The following is a 12561-nucleotide window of genomic DNA, read 5'->3' as shown; positions in this document are numbered from 1 at the left end:
TTCTAGAGGTTTATCTAATTTTAATACTATTTTCAAAGAACCAACTTTGATTTCATAGGTTTTTCTCTTACACTTTTAAAAAATGTTTCTGCTGGCATTTCCTTCTTTCTTTGGATTTAACCTGATGTTTCTTATTTTTTTCTATTGTGGTGGATACATAGAACATTAGTTTTCAGCTTTTTTTCCTTTTCCAATATATGCATTTAAGAGTATACATTTCCCTTTAAGCATGACTTGAGCCACATTTGACAGATTTTGATTTGGCATTTGTTTTTGTTTTTTTTTAATTTTTCTTCATTGATTTTTTGAGAGGAAGGGAGAGGGAAAGAAAGATAGAAACGCCGATGAGAGAGAACATCTATTGGCTGCCTCCTGCATGCCCCCCACTGGGGGCCCAAAACCTGGTCAGGTTCCCTGACCAGGAATCGAACCAGTGACCTCTTGGTGCGTGGGTCAACACTCAACCACTGAGCCACACCGGCCGGGCAATTTGTCATATTTTATCATCAGTGAGTTAAAACGTATTCTAATTTCCACTGTGGTTTCTTCTTTGGTCCATGCGTTATTTAAAAGTATAATTATTTTCAATAACAATATTTTTGTTACTGATTTCTTTGATCATATACTATGATCAAAGAATATTCTGTATGGTTTTGCTATGTATGGAGATTTATTTTATGGCTCATATGGTCATTTTGGGTAAATATTCCATGTGTATTTGAAAGTATTGTACATTCTACAGTCGTTGGGTACAGTGGTATAGGTACATGAATTGGATCAAGTTTCTAAAGATGTTAATCTTCTATATCTATTGATTTTTGTTTGCTTATGTTATCAGTTTCAGCGTTAATCTATTGTTGGTTTCTCTGTTATTTTAATTCTATCAGTTTCTGCTTTATGTATTTTGAGACTTACGTGCATAAAAATTTGACATATTCATGGTGGGGATTGTGATATATTCATGGTAGATTAGCTCTTTTAACATTATGAAATTCCCATCCTGGCCAGTTTGGCTCAGCGATAGAGCATAAGCCCATGGACCAATGATTCGCTGGTCAGATTTCAGCCAAGGCCATGTACCTCGGTTGCAGTTCATCCCCGGCCCTGATCGGGGTCATGCAGGAGGCAACCAGTCGATGTGTCCCTCTCATGTTGATGTTTCTCTCTCTCTCCCCCTCCCACTCTATCTGAAAATAAATAAAAAAATATCCTCGGGTGAGGATTAAAAACATAAATAACATTATGAAATGTCCCCTTTTATCTCTGATGATGCTTCTTATTTTAAAGTCTATTTTGTCTGATTGGATAGCTTTGCCGTTTTTTGGTTAGAATACGCATAGGTATCTTTTTCCATCTTTTTTCTACCAACCTCTCTCTGTCCTTATATTTAATCTATGTCTCTGGCAAGTACACTGTAGTTAAGTGGTACTCCTCATCCTCACTCATCTTTTACTTACATATTTAATCTGTTTATATTTAAGTAATTGCTGATACTTTGGGGATTAGATCTAAATTGTTTTGTTGTTTATTTGTCCCATCCATTATTTGCTCCTTTTTTTCTTTTCTTATATTCTTTGTATTAGTCATATTTTTCAAAATAATTCTTTATTTTTACACTACTATTACTTTTTTATAGTTTTTAAGTTATTCTTCCAGTGGTTACTTTATTATGACATGACTTCAAAATTTATGTCAATAACGATTTAACTCTTTAGCATAGCCTGGATAATAAAACAGGGAACTTAGAACACCAGCTTCATTTGGCCCTTTCTACATTTTTTTGTCCTGCATTTTAATTGTATGTTTTAAACACTAAAGAGATTCCTATTACCGTTTTTGTAAAGTCAGTATTCATTCAGACTTACCCTATTTACCTGTCTGGAACTCTTCATTCTTTCCTGCAGTTCCTTGCTTCTTTCTAGGTTCTTTTTCCTTATGTTTCATGAATTCCTGCTGGAAGCCAGTTTTCTCAGGTTTTATTTGTTGGAAAGTATCTTTATTTCATAATCATTTCTTGGCATGATTTTTCTATTAAGTACAGAATTCTGTACTACCAGCTATTTACATTGGGCATGCTAGGATGTTGTTTCATTGTCTTGTTGTTTCCATTGTCTCTGGTGAAATGTCAGCTGTCAGTCATATTGTACTTACATGAGAGTAATGTCTTTGAAGAATTTTGTCATAGGTTTTCAGCAATTTAATTGCGATATGACACATCAAAACTTGTAGATTTCTTTGTATTTATCCTTCTTGGAATTTATAGGGCATCTGAATCTGTGGCTAGATAGCTCTTATCAGTTTTGGAAAAGCCTTGGCCAGTACCTACAAACATTGCCTCTGTCATTTTTTCTCCTCTTCTCCCATTATCTTGATTCAGCTTAGTATTGAGATGATTTTAGACTGTGTTTCAGTATAAAAATTGGTCCATGTCATTTTTGCCCTTATGGATCTGAACTTAGTGTATTTACCAGGGCCTCCTTCTCAGCAGGCCCTCCACTCCAATTTTTTTTTTTTTTGTCTGCTTAACACTATGAGACTACTAAAATCTCAGCTTGGTTCCTTAGCCTCTTTCAGCATGGCTACTAGGCCTTTTGCTACTCATAGCATAGGTTTTGCGAATGCCTTGAGAAGAAAAGCACTGAAGAATTCTCAGCTCACTTCATTATTTTTCCTTCTCTCCAGCATCTTGGCCCCTTTAGTCCTGACTACCTTGGTTGCTCTTCGATGCCTTTAAAAAGCTATCCCCCTGCCCTGGCCGGTTTGGCTCAGCGGTTAGAGCGTCGGCCCGTGGACCAGAGAGTCCTGGGTTCGGTTCCCACATGCCTTGGTTGCAGTTTGTCCCCGGCCCCAGTTGGGGTAGTGTGGGTGGTGGCCACTCCATGTGCCTCTCTCACATCAATGTTCCTCTCCCTCTCTCTCCCTCCTTTTCTCCCTCCTGCTCTATCTGAAGATAAATGGAAAAAAAAAATGTCCTCGGGTGAGAAAAAATAAAAGCTATCCCCCCACCAGTGTGTTTGTATTTTATTCAGCCTTTGTAGTTATTTTGGGGAGGAGGTACACACTACATCTCAGCTAGAGTTTGTGTAAAGGTGTGCTCTTCAGTCTTTCTCCCCTCTTGTGCTTGCATCTGGTGAAGAGTGAGTAGAAGGTTTAAGTGAGACAGCTTGACTAACGAATTTGGTAAAGGATGTGTTCATGTGTATCATTTTGCTCATCTCCATAAAAGGCAAATTTGAAAAAGTGTGAAATAAATGTCTACCTTACATGTCCTGTGGCCCACAGGCATAGACTTGTTCACTGAATACATACCCTACAATGTTGCTACATGTATGTGGTAGAAATATAACTTACTCTCCTTTTAGCATAAGAAATATGTGAGGAAGAAACAAAAACATGGTATTTTTTTTCCAGTAGCTTTCAGTTTTTGTTGATTCAGGCATGTCTTAAAATACATTTTTAGTGCTATAAATGAATCTAAATAGAAAACATCATAATATCTGGTGAGAACTTGAACGTTTTTGTACTAAGGTGTCTATTGATTCTGTCCCAGAAACCATGTAACCAGTAACATACTACTTTTTAAACTGTGTCTTAATTTATTCATCTATAAAGTAACCATGCTTTTATTACCTAGTTGAAAGGATTTTTAAAATGATTCAATATTGTGTATTAGTCGGCTAGGGCTGCCATAAAAGAAGGCAGCAGGCCCTTGAATAACATCATTTTATTCAGTGTATTGCCATAATGTTGAAGACATGCTATAGGAACTCTTGTTTGCATCAGTTAGTCTATAGTAAATTGGATTCCTTATACATTGTTTTGCTTAAAGTCGCAGAACCTGTCGAAAACGTTACGTGAAGACTTACTGTATCACATATTGTGTGCTTTAAACAACAGAAATTTATTTGTCACGGTTCTGGAATATAGGAAGTCCAAGATCAAGGTTCCAGCCAGTTTGGTATCTGGTTTTCTCTTCTGGGCTTGCAGACAGCTGCCTTCTTTCTCCATGTGTCCTCTCGTGGCCTTTCTGCAGTGCGTGGGGCTCGAGAGAGAGCTGTCCTTTCTGAGAAAGCCACCAGTCCTATCAGCGTATGTCCCCACCCTCACGACCTCATTTAACCATAATTACTTCCTTAGAGGCTCCATCTCCGAATATGGTGACATTGGGGGTTAGGGTTTCAACATGAGTTTTAGGGGGGCATAGTTCAGTCCGTATCACACTATAACACATAAAAGCACTTAAAATCGTACCTAGTCCATAGTAATTCTTTAATAAATTGTGGCATTGTGGTAGAGATGACTTTAACCTTTTTTTTCTTTTTTCTCTTCCAGGTGCTAACTTTGGATCACTTTTGAAACACTAGGAATGGTCATTTCTGTTTTTCAGCACCCAAGACTAAGAAGCTAAGGAGAATCCTATGTAAATAAAGGGAAATCTCTTCTGTTTCCTTTTGCATTTGGAGACTCCTTGATTTGACCGTAAACAGGGAGTATATAACTTGTGCCATCACCATGAACGTGACAAGTTTATTTTCCTTCACAAGTCCAGCTGTGAAGAGACTTCTTGGGTGGAAACAGGGCGATGAAGAAGAAAAATGGGCAGAGAAAGCGGTCGATGCTTTGGTGAAAAAACTGAAGAAAAAGAAAGGGGCCATGGAGGAACTGGAAAAGGCCTTGAGCTGCCCGGGGCAGCCCAGTAACTGTGTCACCATTCCCCGCTCCCTGGATGGCCGGCTGCAAGTTTCCCACCGGAAGGGACTGCCTCATGTCATTTACTGCCGAGTGTGGCGCTGGCCCGATCTTCAGAGCCACCATGAACTGAAACCACTGGAATGCTGCGAGTTTCCCTTTGGTTCCAAGCAGAAGGAGGTGTGCATCAATCCCTACCACTATAAGAGAGTAGAAAGCCCTGGTAAGTGAGTCTTTTTGTCCTGATGTGCTCGATGGATTTGTGTTGTTGAAAACTATTTTTAAAAATTCCTCTTCCACGTTTTTAGTTGTGATTTTTAAATATAAGGAGAAAATACATGTTCGTCAGCCCTTGACTGTTTCATGCATTCAGACAACTTAGTCCTCACTAGTTAACTTTCGTAGGAGCAGGGGGATGAGGTTATAGCAGCACTAATACCTGGAACTTTTTTTTTTTAATCCTCACCTGAGGATACACTTACTGATTTTAGAGAGAGGGACAGAGAGACGGAGAAACATCGATGTGAGAGAGAACATCCATTGGTTGCCCTCCTTTCATGCCCCCACTGGGGATTGAACCTGCAACTTAGGTACATGTCTGTCCAGGAATCAAACCTGCAACCTTTTGCTGTACAGGCCAACACTCCAACCAACTGAGCCACACTGGCTAGGGCTACCTGGAACTGTTAATAAATTATTTTATTTGGTTCTCTGCATTTTTCTAGACATATTTAGCTCTGATTTTATTACAAGGAAAGACAGTTGGGAAAGGAAAGAAGCCCGATGTTGCTGTCTACACACTCGAGGGAAGTACATCTTGAGGACAGTTGCCAGTGTGTCTTTAAGAATAGCACCTTTTATCATCTTCAGTGGAATTTTGCTATGACATTTTCCCTGTAGTGTAGAGGATGTCAACAAATTATGTTCTGCTTTGGAATCATTTGATACTGTTACTTTATAAGATATTTCTAGTTTTTACATGTATGACTTTTGGGGGGGACATACTAAAAGATACACTACTTTAAAATTTGTATGATTTTGCTCTCAAATTGGAATCCACGTTATAGACATTTATGTCAATTGGGAAGTGATTAGTCAATCTTCTTTTTAATTAATTTTTTTTGTTAATCCTCACCTGAGGATATTTTTCCGTTGACTTTTTTAGATAGAGTGGAGGGAGAGGGAAGTGGGAAAGAGAGAGAAACATCATTGTGAGAGAAACACATCGACTGGTTGCCTGCCGCATGACCCTGTTGGGCCAGGGACAAACCAGAAACCCAGGTATGTGCCCTTGACCAGGAATTGAACCTGAGACCCTTTGGTTTTCGGACTGATGCTCCAACAGATGAGCCAGACCGGCCAGGGCTGGTTCGTCCATCTTAAGCACTTACATATCTCATTGTCAGATTGGAACCAATTTTGTTGATGGAGTGGTTATTAATAGCTGGTGCCTTCCAACAGTTCCCAAATGAGGCTGTGCATTAGAATCCCATGACCCACGTGCCAGAAAGTCTGCTTCTGGCCGAACTCTCATAATCCGTGTTTTTAACAAGGTGGTGCTGGTGTAGCTATTAGATTGTGGTTGCTAGATCATGTGATAACATGGTTCTCAAAGAAAAGGCATTCAGATTTTTCTTTTTATGAAATATTTAAGACATTCAAATAGAGTTTAAAGACCAGGGAATAATATAATAAACATCGTTGTATCCATCACTCAGTTTAAGAAATAAGAGATTATAAATAAAACAGAAACTCTCTGACCCCATTCCCTGTAGTAACTACTCTGAATTTGATGGTTAGAATATGGTGTTTATCTTTCCTATGCATGCTTTTATACTGTAAGTACTTATGAGTCCAGTGTTGGTATCTAACATTATTTTGTACACTTAAGAGTATTATGTAATGATATTGGAGGATCCTTCTACAATTTGTTATATTCATTCACCATTATGTTTTTGTGACTTCTGTATTACACACTTTGGGATTAATTACCCTGTTGAATTCTGTGAAAAATCCCCTGGAGATTTTATTGGAATTTCATTGATTTCATTTGGGACGGGACTAACATAGCTGCACCCTTGTGCATAATGTTTTCCTAAATTTACTTAGGTCTTTTCTTTAAATTTTCTCCATAAAGTTCTTGTACATCTTTTTTTTTTTTTAGATTTATTTCTAGATAACTGTTTGTATTTTATCGTATCCTTTTTATGAGTTACATTTTGTTATCATTGCTCTTGTGGAAATTGCACTTGCTTTTTTCCAACAACCTTGCTGAATTCCCCTTATTCTAATATAGACATACTATTGCTGCTTGTTCTATCTGCTGTGATGTTAATTTAAACAACAAAAACAACACAGCTCAACCCAAAGATACATGGTCTTTTAGCCAGAAATTGAGATGGAGATAAGAGTTTTGGAGAGTAAAAGATAATGTATAGCCCTGGCCAGTTTGGGTCAGTGGTTAGAGCGTCGGCCTGTGGCCCAGAGACACCCGGGTTCAGTTCCCGCTAAGGGGACATGCCTCAGTTGCAGTTTGTCCCCGGCCCTGGTTGGTTCGTGCAGGAGGCAGCCACTCGATGTGTCCCTTTCACGTCGATGTCTCTCTCTCTCTCTCTCTGTCCCTCCCTCTCTCTTGTCCCTCCCTCCCTCTCTTCCTCTCTCCCCCACCACTGTATCTGAACAAAAAATGGAAAAATGTCCTCAGGTGAGGATTAAAAAAAAATTAGTGTATAAGCAATATGGTCTTGTGCCACATGACGTTTTGGTCAACAGCGGACCGCGTGTATGACAGTGGTCCCATGAGGTTATAGTGGAGCTGCAAACTCCCTGCCGCCCAGTGGACACTGCTGTCATGCGTCATGGTGCAGCACGTTACTCTCGTGTTTGTGGTGATGCTGTTGTGAAGAAGCCTGCACTGCTGGCTTGTAAAAGTGAAACACGTACCCTTAGGTACAGGCTGTGGTGTTCGATAATGCTGGTAAACAACTATGTGTCTGGTTTACATTTACTATACTATAATTCTTACTGTCATTTGAAGAGTGTCCTCTTTCTGCTTTGCCGTGTTACACCAGCTGCAGCCTCATACATCTCATGTGGACGAGTCTCGTGATCGCATCATTTTCTCCTGTGCTTGATCTAGTTTGTATTGTTGTGTTCGCCATGGTCCCTAAGTGTACAGAATCCACTGCTAATGTTGCCAGTCAGAGGCCACGTCAAGTGATTGACCTGAAAATGAAAAGTGATGAAGGACAACGAAGGCGGAAAATCAGTGATGTTACTGCTCGCCAGCCAGGCATGTTCTCCCCACCACAGCTGCAGCCTTGAAGAACAGGAACACGGTGAAGGAAGCTGATAAAGGATCTGCTTTGTTGAAGGCAACGAGGCCACCAAATATTCAGCAAGGGCCTGTGTCAGACCTGGAGAAACTTGTAATGGCCTGGGTGGAAGACCAGACGTGGAAGCGTATTTCTGTCGGCACTGTGACGATCATGACCGACACAGAAAGTTTGTAATGTTGAAAGACAAAGCTGGACCTGACTACCATGTTGAATTTACCACCAACTCTGGATGGTTTAAAGGACTTAAGAATCGTTATTCATTCCATAATGTGCAAGTGAGTGCTGTGTCTGAGTGCCGATGTGAAGGCAGCCGAAGAATTTTGAAAACTCTAGATAAGCTGATTTTGGAGGAAAATTACTTGCCAGAGCAAATACTCAGTATGGTTGAAATCTCCCTCTTCTGGAAATGGATGTCCAGAAGGGCTTTTGACCATAAAGAAGGCCAAGTCATTGCCCAAGTTTCAAGGCTTTTAAGGAAAGGATACTAGTCATGTGTGGAGGCAGTGTGACAGGCTACACATGGAAACCCTTTGTGGTCTGACAGTGAGACCCTCCACCCCCAGGGCCTTCAAGCATATCAGTAAGCACACACTGCTAGTGTACGACAGGAGCAAGAAGAAAGCATGGATGACCCAGCACCTCTTTGAAGATGGCCTCCTAATTGCTCTGCTAGCATATGTTGTTTAGAGAACAACATACCTTTCAAGGTTTTTCTTATTGTTGATAATGTTCCTGGACATTCTCCTTTTCTTGGTGATCTTCATCTCACTATCAGACTGGTTTGTCTCCCTCCAAATATCACCTCTTTGATTTAGCCATTGGATCAAGGAGGAGTTACAGAAGCTTTTAAGGCCTACGACCTAAGGAGGACCTTTGTCTGGGCTTCTGCTGCAACCGAGGGAAACACTAAGAAGACACTGATGCAATCCTGGAGAGATTACATCTATGATGTTCAAGCTTCTGCACTAAGAACCTTGCTTGGGTTTAGGGTGATGTCACTAAGAACTATATGAATGGCACCTGGAAGAAGACACTCAAGAGATTCATTCATGATTTCAGAGGATCTGCCAAGGATGAGGAGGTTGCAGAAATCAACAAGGCTGTGGTTGAGATGGCAAACGACCCGAATGTGGGTGTGGACGAGGATGATGTTGAGTAACTCCTACAGGTGGCTCCTGAGGAATCGGCTAATGAGGAGTTGTTGGAAGTGAAAAAGGAATGCATAGCTGAAGAAGAGGATAGAGAAAAGAAAACTTCAGGAGAAGGAGAGATTCCCCCAAGAAAATGCACAGTGAAGGGTTTGGCAGAAGCTTTTGCAGACTTCAGCAAGCACCTTAAAAAGTTTCAAAACATGGATCCACAACACTGAAAGGTTTGGATGGTTATCTGGTTACCAAAAAATCTATGATGAAGAAAAGAAACAAGTCAGACCACCATCTACGTATTTCTGGAGAGAGTGACACCTCCACAGAAGAGCCTCAGGCAGGTCCTTCGGGAGGTGCTTCAGAAGAAGGGTTATCATAGGAGCTGACAGCTCCGTGCATGTTGTTGTCCCTGAAGACCTTCTAGTGCAGCGGTTCTCAACCTTCCTAATGCCGCAACCTTTCAGTACCGTTCCTCATGTGGTGGTGACCCCCCACCCATAAAATAATTTTCATTGCTACTTCATAGCTATAATTTTGCTGCTGTTATGTCTTAGGCGACCCCTGTGAAAGGATCGTTTGACCCCCAAACAGGTCACGACCCACAGGTTGAGAACCGCTGTTCTTTCTGGTGGGACAAGATGTGAAGGTAGAAGACAGTGATATTGGTGATCCTGACTCTGTATAGACATAGGCTTATGTTTGTGTTTGTGTCTTTGTTTTTAACTACAACATTTAGAAAGTTGAAAAATAAAATAAAAAATTTAAAAATAGAGAAAAGCTTATAGGATAAAGACAAAATATTTTTGCACAGCTGTACAATGCGTTTTGTTTTAAGCTAAATGTTACAAGAGTTGGAAAGTTTAAAAAATTAAAAATGTTTATAAAGTAAAAAAGTTACAGTAAGCTGTGTTTAATTTATTGAAAAAAGAAAAGTTTAAAAAGTAAACTTAGTGCAGCCTTAGTGCACAGTGTTTATAACGTCTCTGGTAGGGTACAGTAATGTCCTAGGTCTTAAATTCACTCACACTCACTCACTGACTCACCCAGAGCAACTTCCAGCCCTGCAAGCTCCATTCATGTGTTTTTACTGTACCTTTCCTGTGTTTAGATATGTTTAGATGCCAGAATACTTACCGGTGTGTTACAGTTGCCCAGAGTTTACAGTAACATGACGTAAAGAGTTATAGCCTAGGAGCAGTGGGCTAGACCACATAGCCTACACGCGTAGTGGGCTGTCCCATCTAGGTCTGTGTAAGTGCACTCCTGATGGTCACACGACGATGACATTGCCTAATGATGCATTTCTCAGACCGTATCTCTGTCATTAAGTGAGGCACAACCGTATGTGCAAATAAGATTATTTAGGTGCATGATGTTAAGACTTTCTCTTTCTGCAAGTGTGTGGACAGTTACAGGAAAGAGAAAGTTCATGCAGTTTCTGAAGACTGTGACCCTGCTGATGATGTAAGAGGTGACTGTTGACTTGGACTTGTAGTAGCCTTTAGAATCAAGGCTGCTTATTAGTGGTTGGGTTAAATGCGGGTTTTCTTTTTCTTTACCAAAGGAAATGCTGACAGCGATAAAGGAAGTCATCTGGCCATGGTCTTGAGAAGCCCATTCTTGCTCTCTGCCGCTGTTAAAATGGCTTCACGGAGACTTCCTGTCATTTGGCTTTATTTTATTTTTATTTTTTAACGTTTTTCCACATGGTTCTTGAAAATTATCTTCTGTACTTTGAACTTCATCAACTTGAAAGGCCATATTGAACCTGAAGCTTGAAATTCTGATTTCGATCTTTCAGGTAACACCCTGCAGTTAGCTTCCAGGTGTGTCCTTTCAGCATAATGGCTCCCAGCTGTTTAAAATGAAATGCACCTAAAAGCCTCTTCACCTGTTGGCTGAATGCAGGTTTCTGGCTCTGGCTGCTTCAGTCACCGTGTCATTCGTCACTTGGTAAATTTTACCTTGAAAAGGAAATCTTCAAATGATAGAAACAGAGAACAGGTTGGTGGTCGCCAGGGCTGAGGAGGGGGTGGATGTGCTGTAAGGGGCACCAGGAGAGGTCCTCGGGTTGGTGGGAATACTCCGTGTCTTGGTCGAAGTCAGTGTCGGTATTCTGATCACGATGTTGTATAGTTTTGCAAGATGTTGCATTTAGAAGAAGCTGGGTGAAGGGTAGGCAGGATGTCTCTGTACTGTTTCTTACCTCTGCATGTGACTCTACAGTCATTATCTCAGTTTGAAAAGGAATGAGTCGGGAAGAAGTGGCTAGTTTAGCTTGCAACTCCAGCAGTCACAGCCGTGCTTTTCCTCTCGGGTTGTACCAGGACGTGCAGCGGGGTGCTCTGGGCATGCTTCGTAGTTTGTCACACAGACTGTTAAAAATGTTACATACTCAAGGATCGAGATTTAGTAACATTAACATTTACTTTTTAAAAATCGGTATTTAAAAAAAATGTATTTCTTTATATTGTGAATGTTTTCACTTGAACCAGTGGTGACAGAAACATCTATCTAATTCAGGTTGTTGGGTGTGTTTTTTATTGTTTTAAGTCTTGTGTTAGTATATCCATGTGGAAAAGTATTAGTTTATACGAGTGGTGATATCTAAGAGTCTGATAACTGAAGTTGTAATCCAGATACCAAGATATGATCACTAGAAGTGTCTTGAAGATTTGGAATTAATGAGGAACAATTTTAACTATAAAAATTAAAAAAGCATTATGGCGTGTTATCAGTCAGGATTCTCCAGAGGAACAGAATCAATAGGATATAGATACAGAGACAGATAGAGATGTTGGAGAAGGTTCATTGTGGGATTCGGCTCCCACGAGTACGGAGGCTGAGAAGTCCCAGTATGTGCTGTCTGCAAGCTGGAGACCAGGAAGGCTGGTGGGGTAAGTTCCACTCCTACTCCAAAGGCTGGAGACCCAGGAGCCACCCCCGTGTGCAGGTGGGAGAAGACGGATGTCTTAGCTCAAGCAAAGGGAAAAAAAGCAGACTTGCCCTTTCTTTTTCTTTGTGTTCTCTTCAGCTGCTCAGCAGGTTGCGTGATGCCCACCTGCATTAATGAGGACAGCCTCTTGACCCAGTCTACAATCAAAGACCCCTCAGACACATTCAGAAATAACGTGTACCCTCTCGCTGGCATCCCTCAGCTCAGTGAGGTGACATATAGTTAACCATCACTCTGTGTTCGCCTACATCGAAATTTCTCTTCAAACATTTATGGCACATATACAACTCCTCAGGAACTGGGTCTGTCTAAGACCGACTGGCATGTAATTACAACACAGTGTGCCAAGTTGCATAATAGAAGCTAACTCTTATAAGCCTGAGAGTGACCACAGAAAAGCTCACTCCACTGTCACACATCTGGACATTGTGTT

The 12561-nt window shown here is 40.7% G+C and overlaps 1 protein-coding gene across 2 annotated transcripts in view; it reads left to right on the top strand.

Moving 5' to 3' along the window:
* The window catches only part of SMAD1 (SMAD family member 1), a 73496-nt gene that overhangs the window by 27461 nt on the left and 33474 nt on the right, over positions 1–12561 (top strand). For both annotated transcript variants that reach the window (XM_036241418.1, XM_036241417.1), the window contains exon 2: positions 4333–4912. In XM_036241418.1, the coding sequence (XP_036097311.1) occupies positions 4513–4912 (400 nt within the window). In that variant the 5' untranslated portion in view covers positions 4333–4512. The remainder of the gene's footprint in view (positions 1–4332; positions 4913–12561) is intronic.

The sequence above is a fragment of the Molossus molossus genome, unplaced genomic scaffold (assembly GCF_014108415.1).
Source record: "Molossus molossus isolate mMolMol1 unplaced genomic scaffold, mMolMol1.p scaffold_m16_p_4, whole genome shotgun sequence".
Taxonomy (NCBI): domain Eukaryota; kingdom Metazoa; phylum Chordata; class Mammalia; order Chiroptera; family Molossidae; genus Molossus; species Molossus molossus.
The sequence above is the reverse complement of the archived record's forward strand: the minus strand, read 5'-3'. Positions and strand labels throughout refer to the sequence as shown.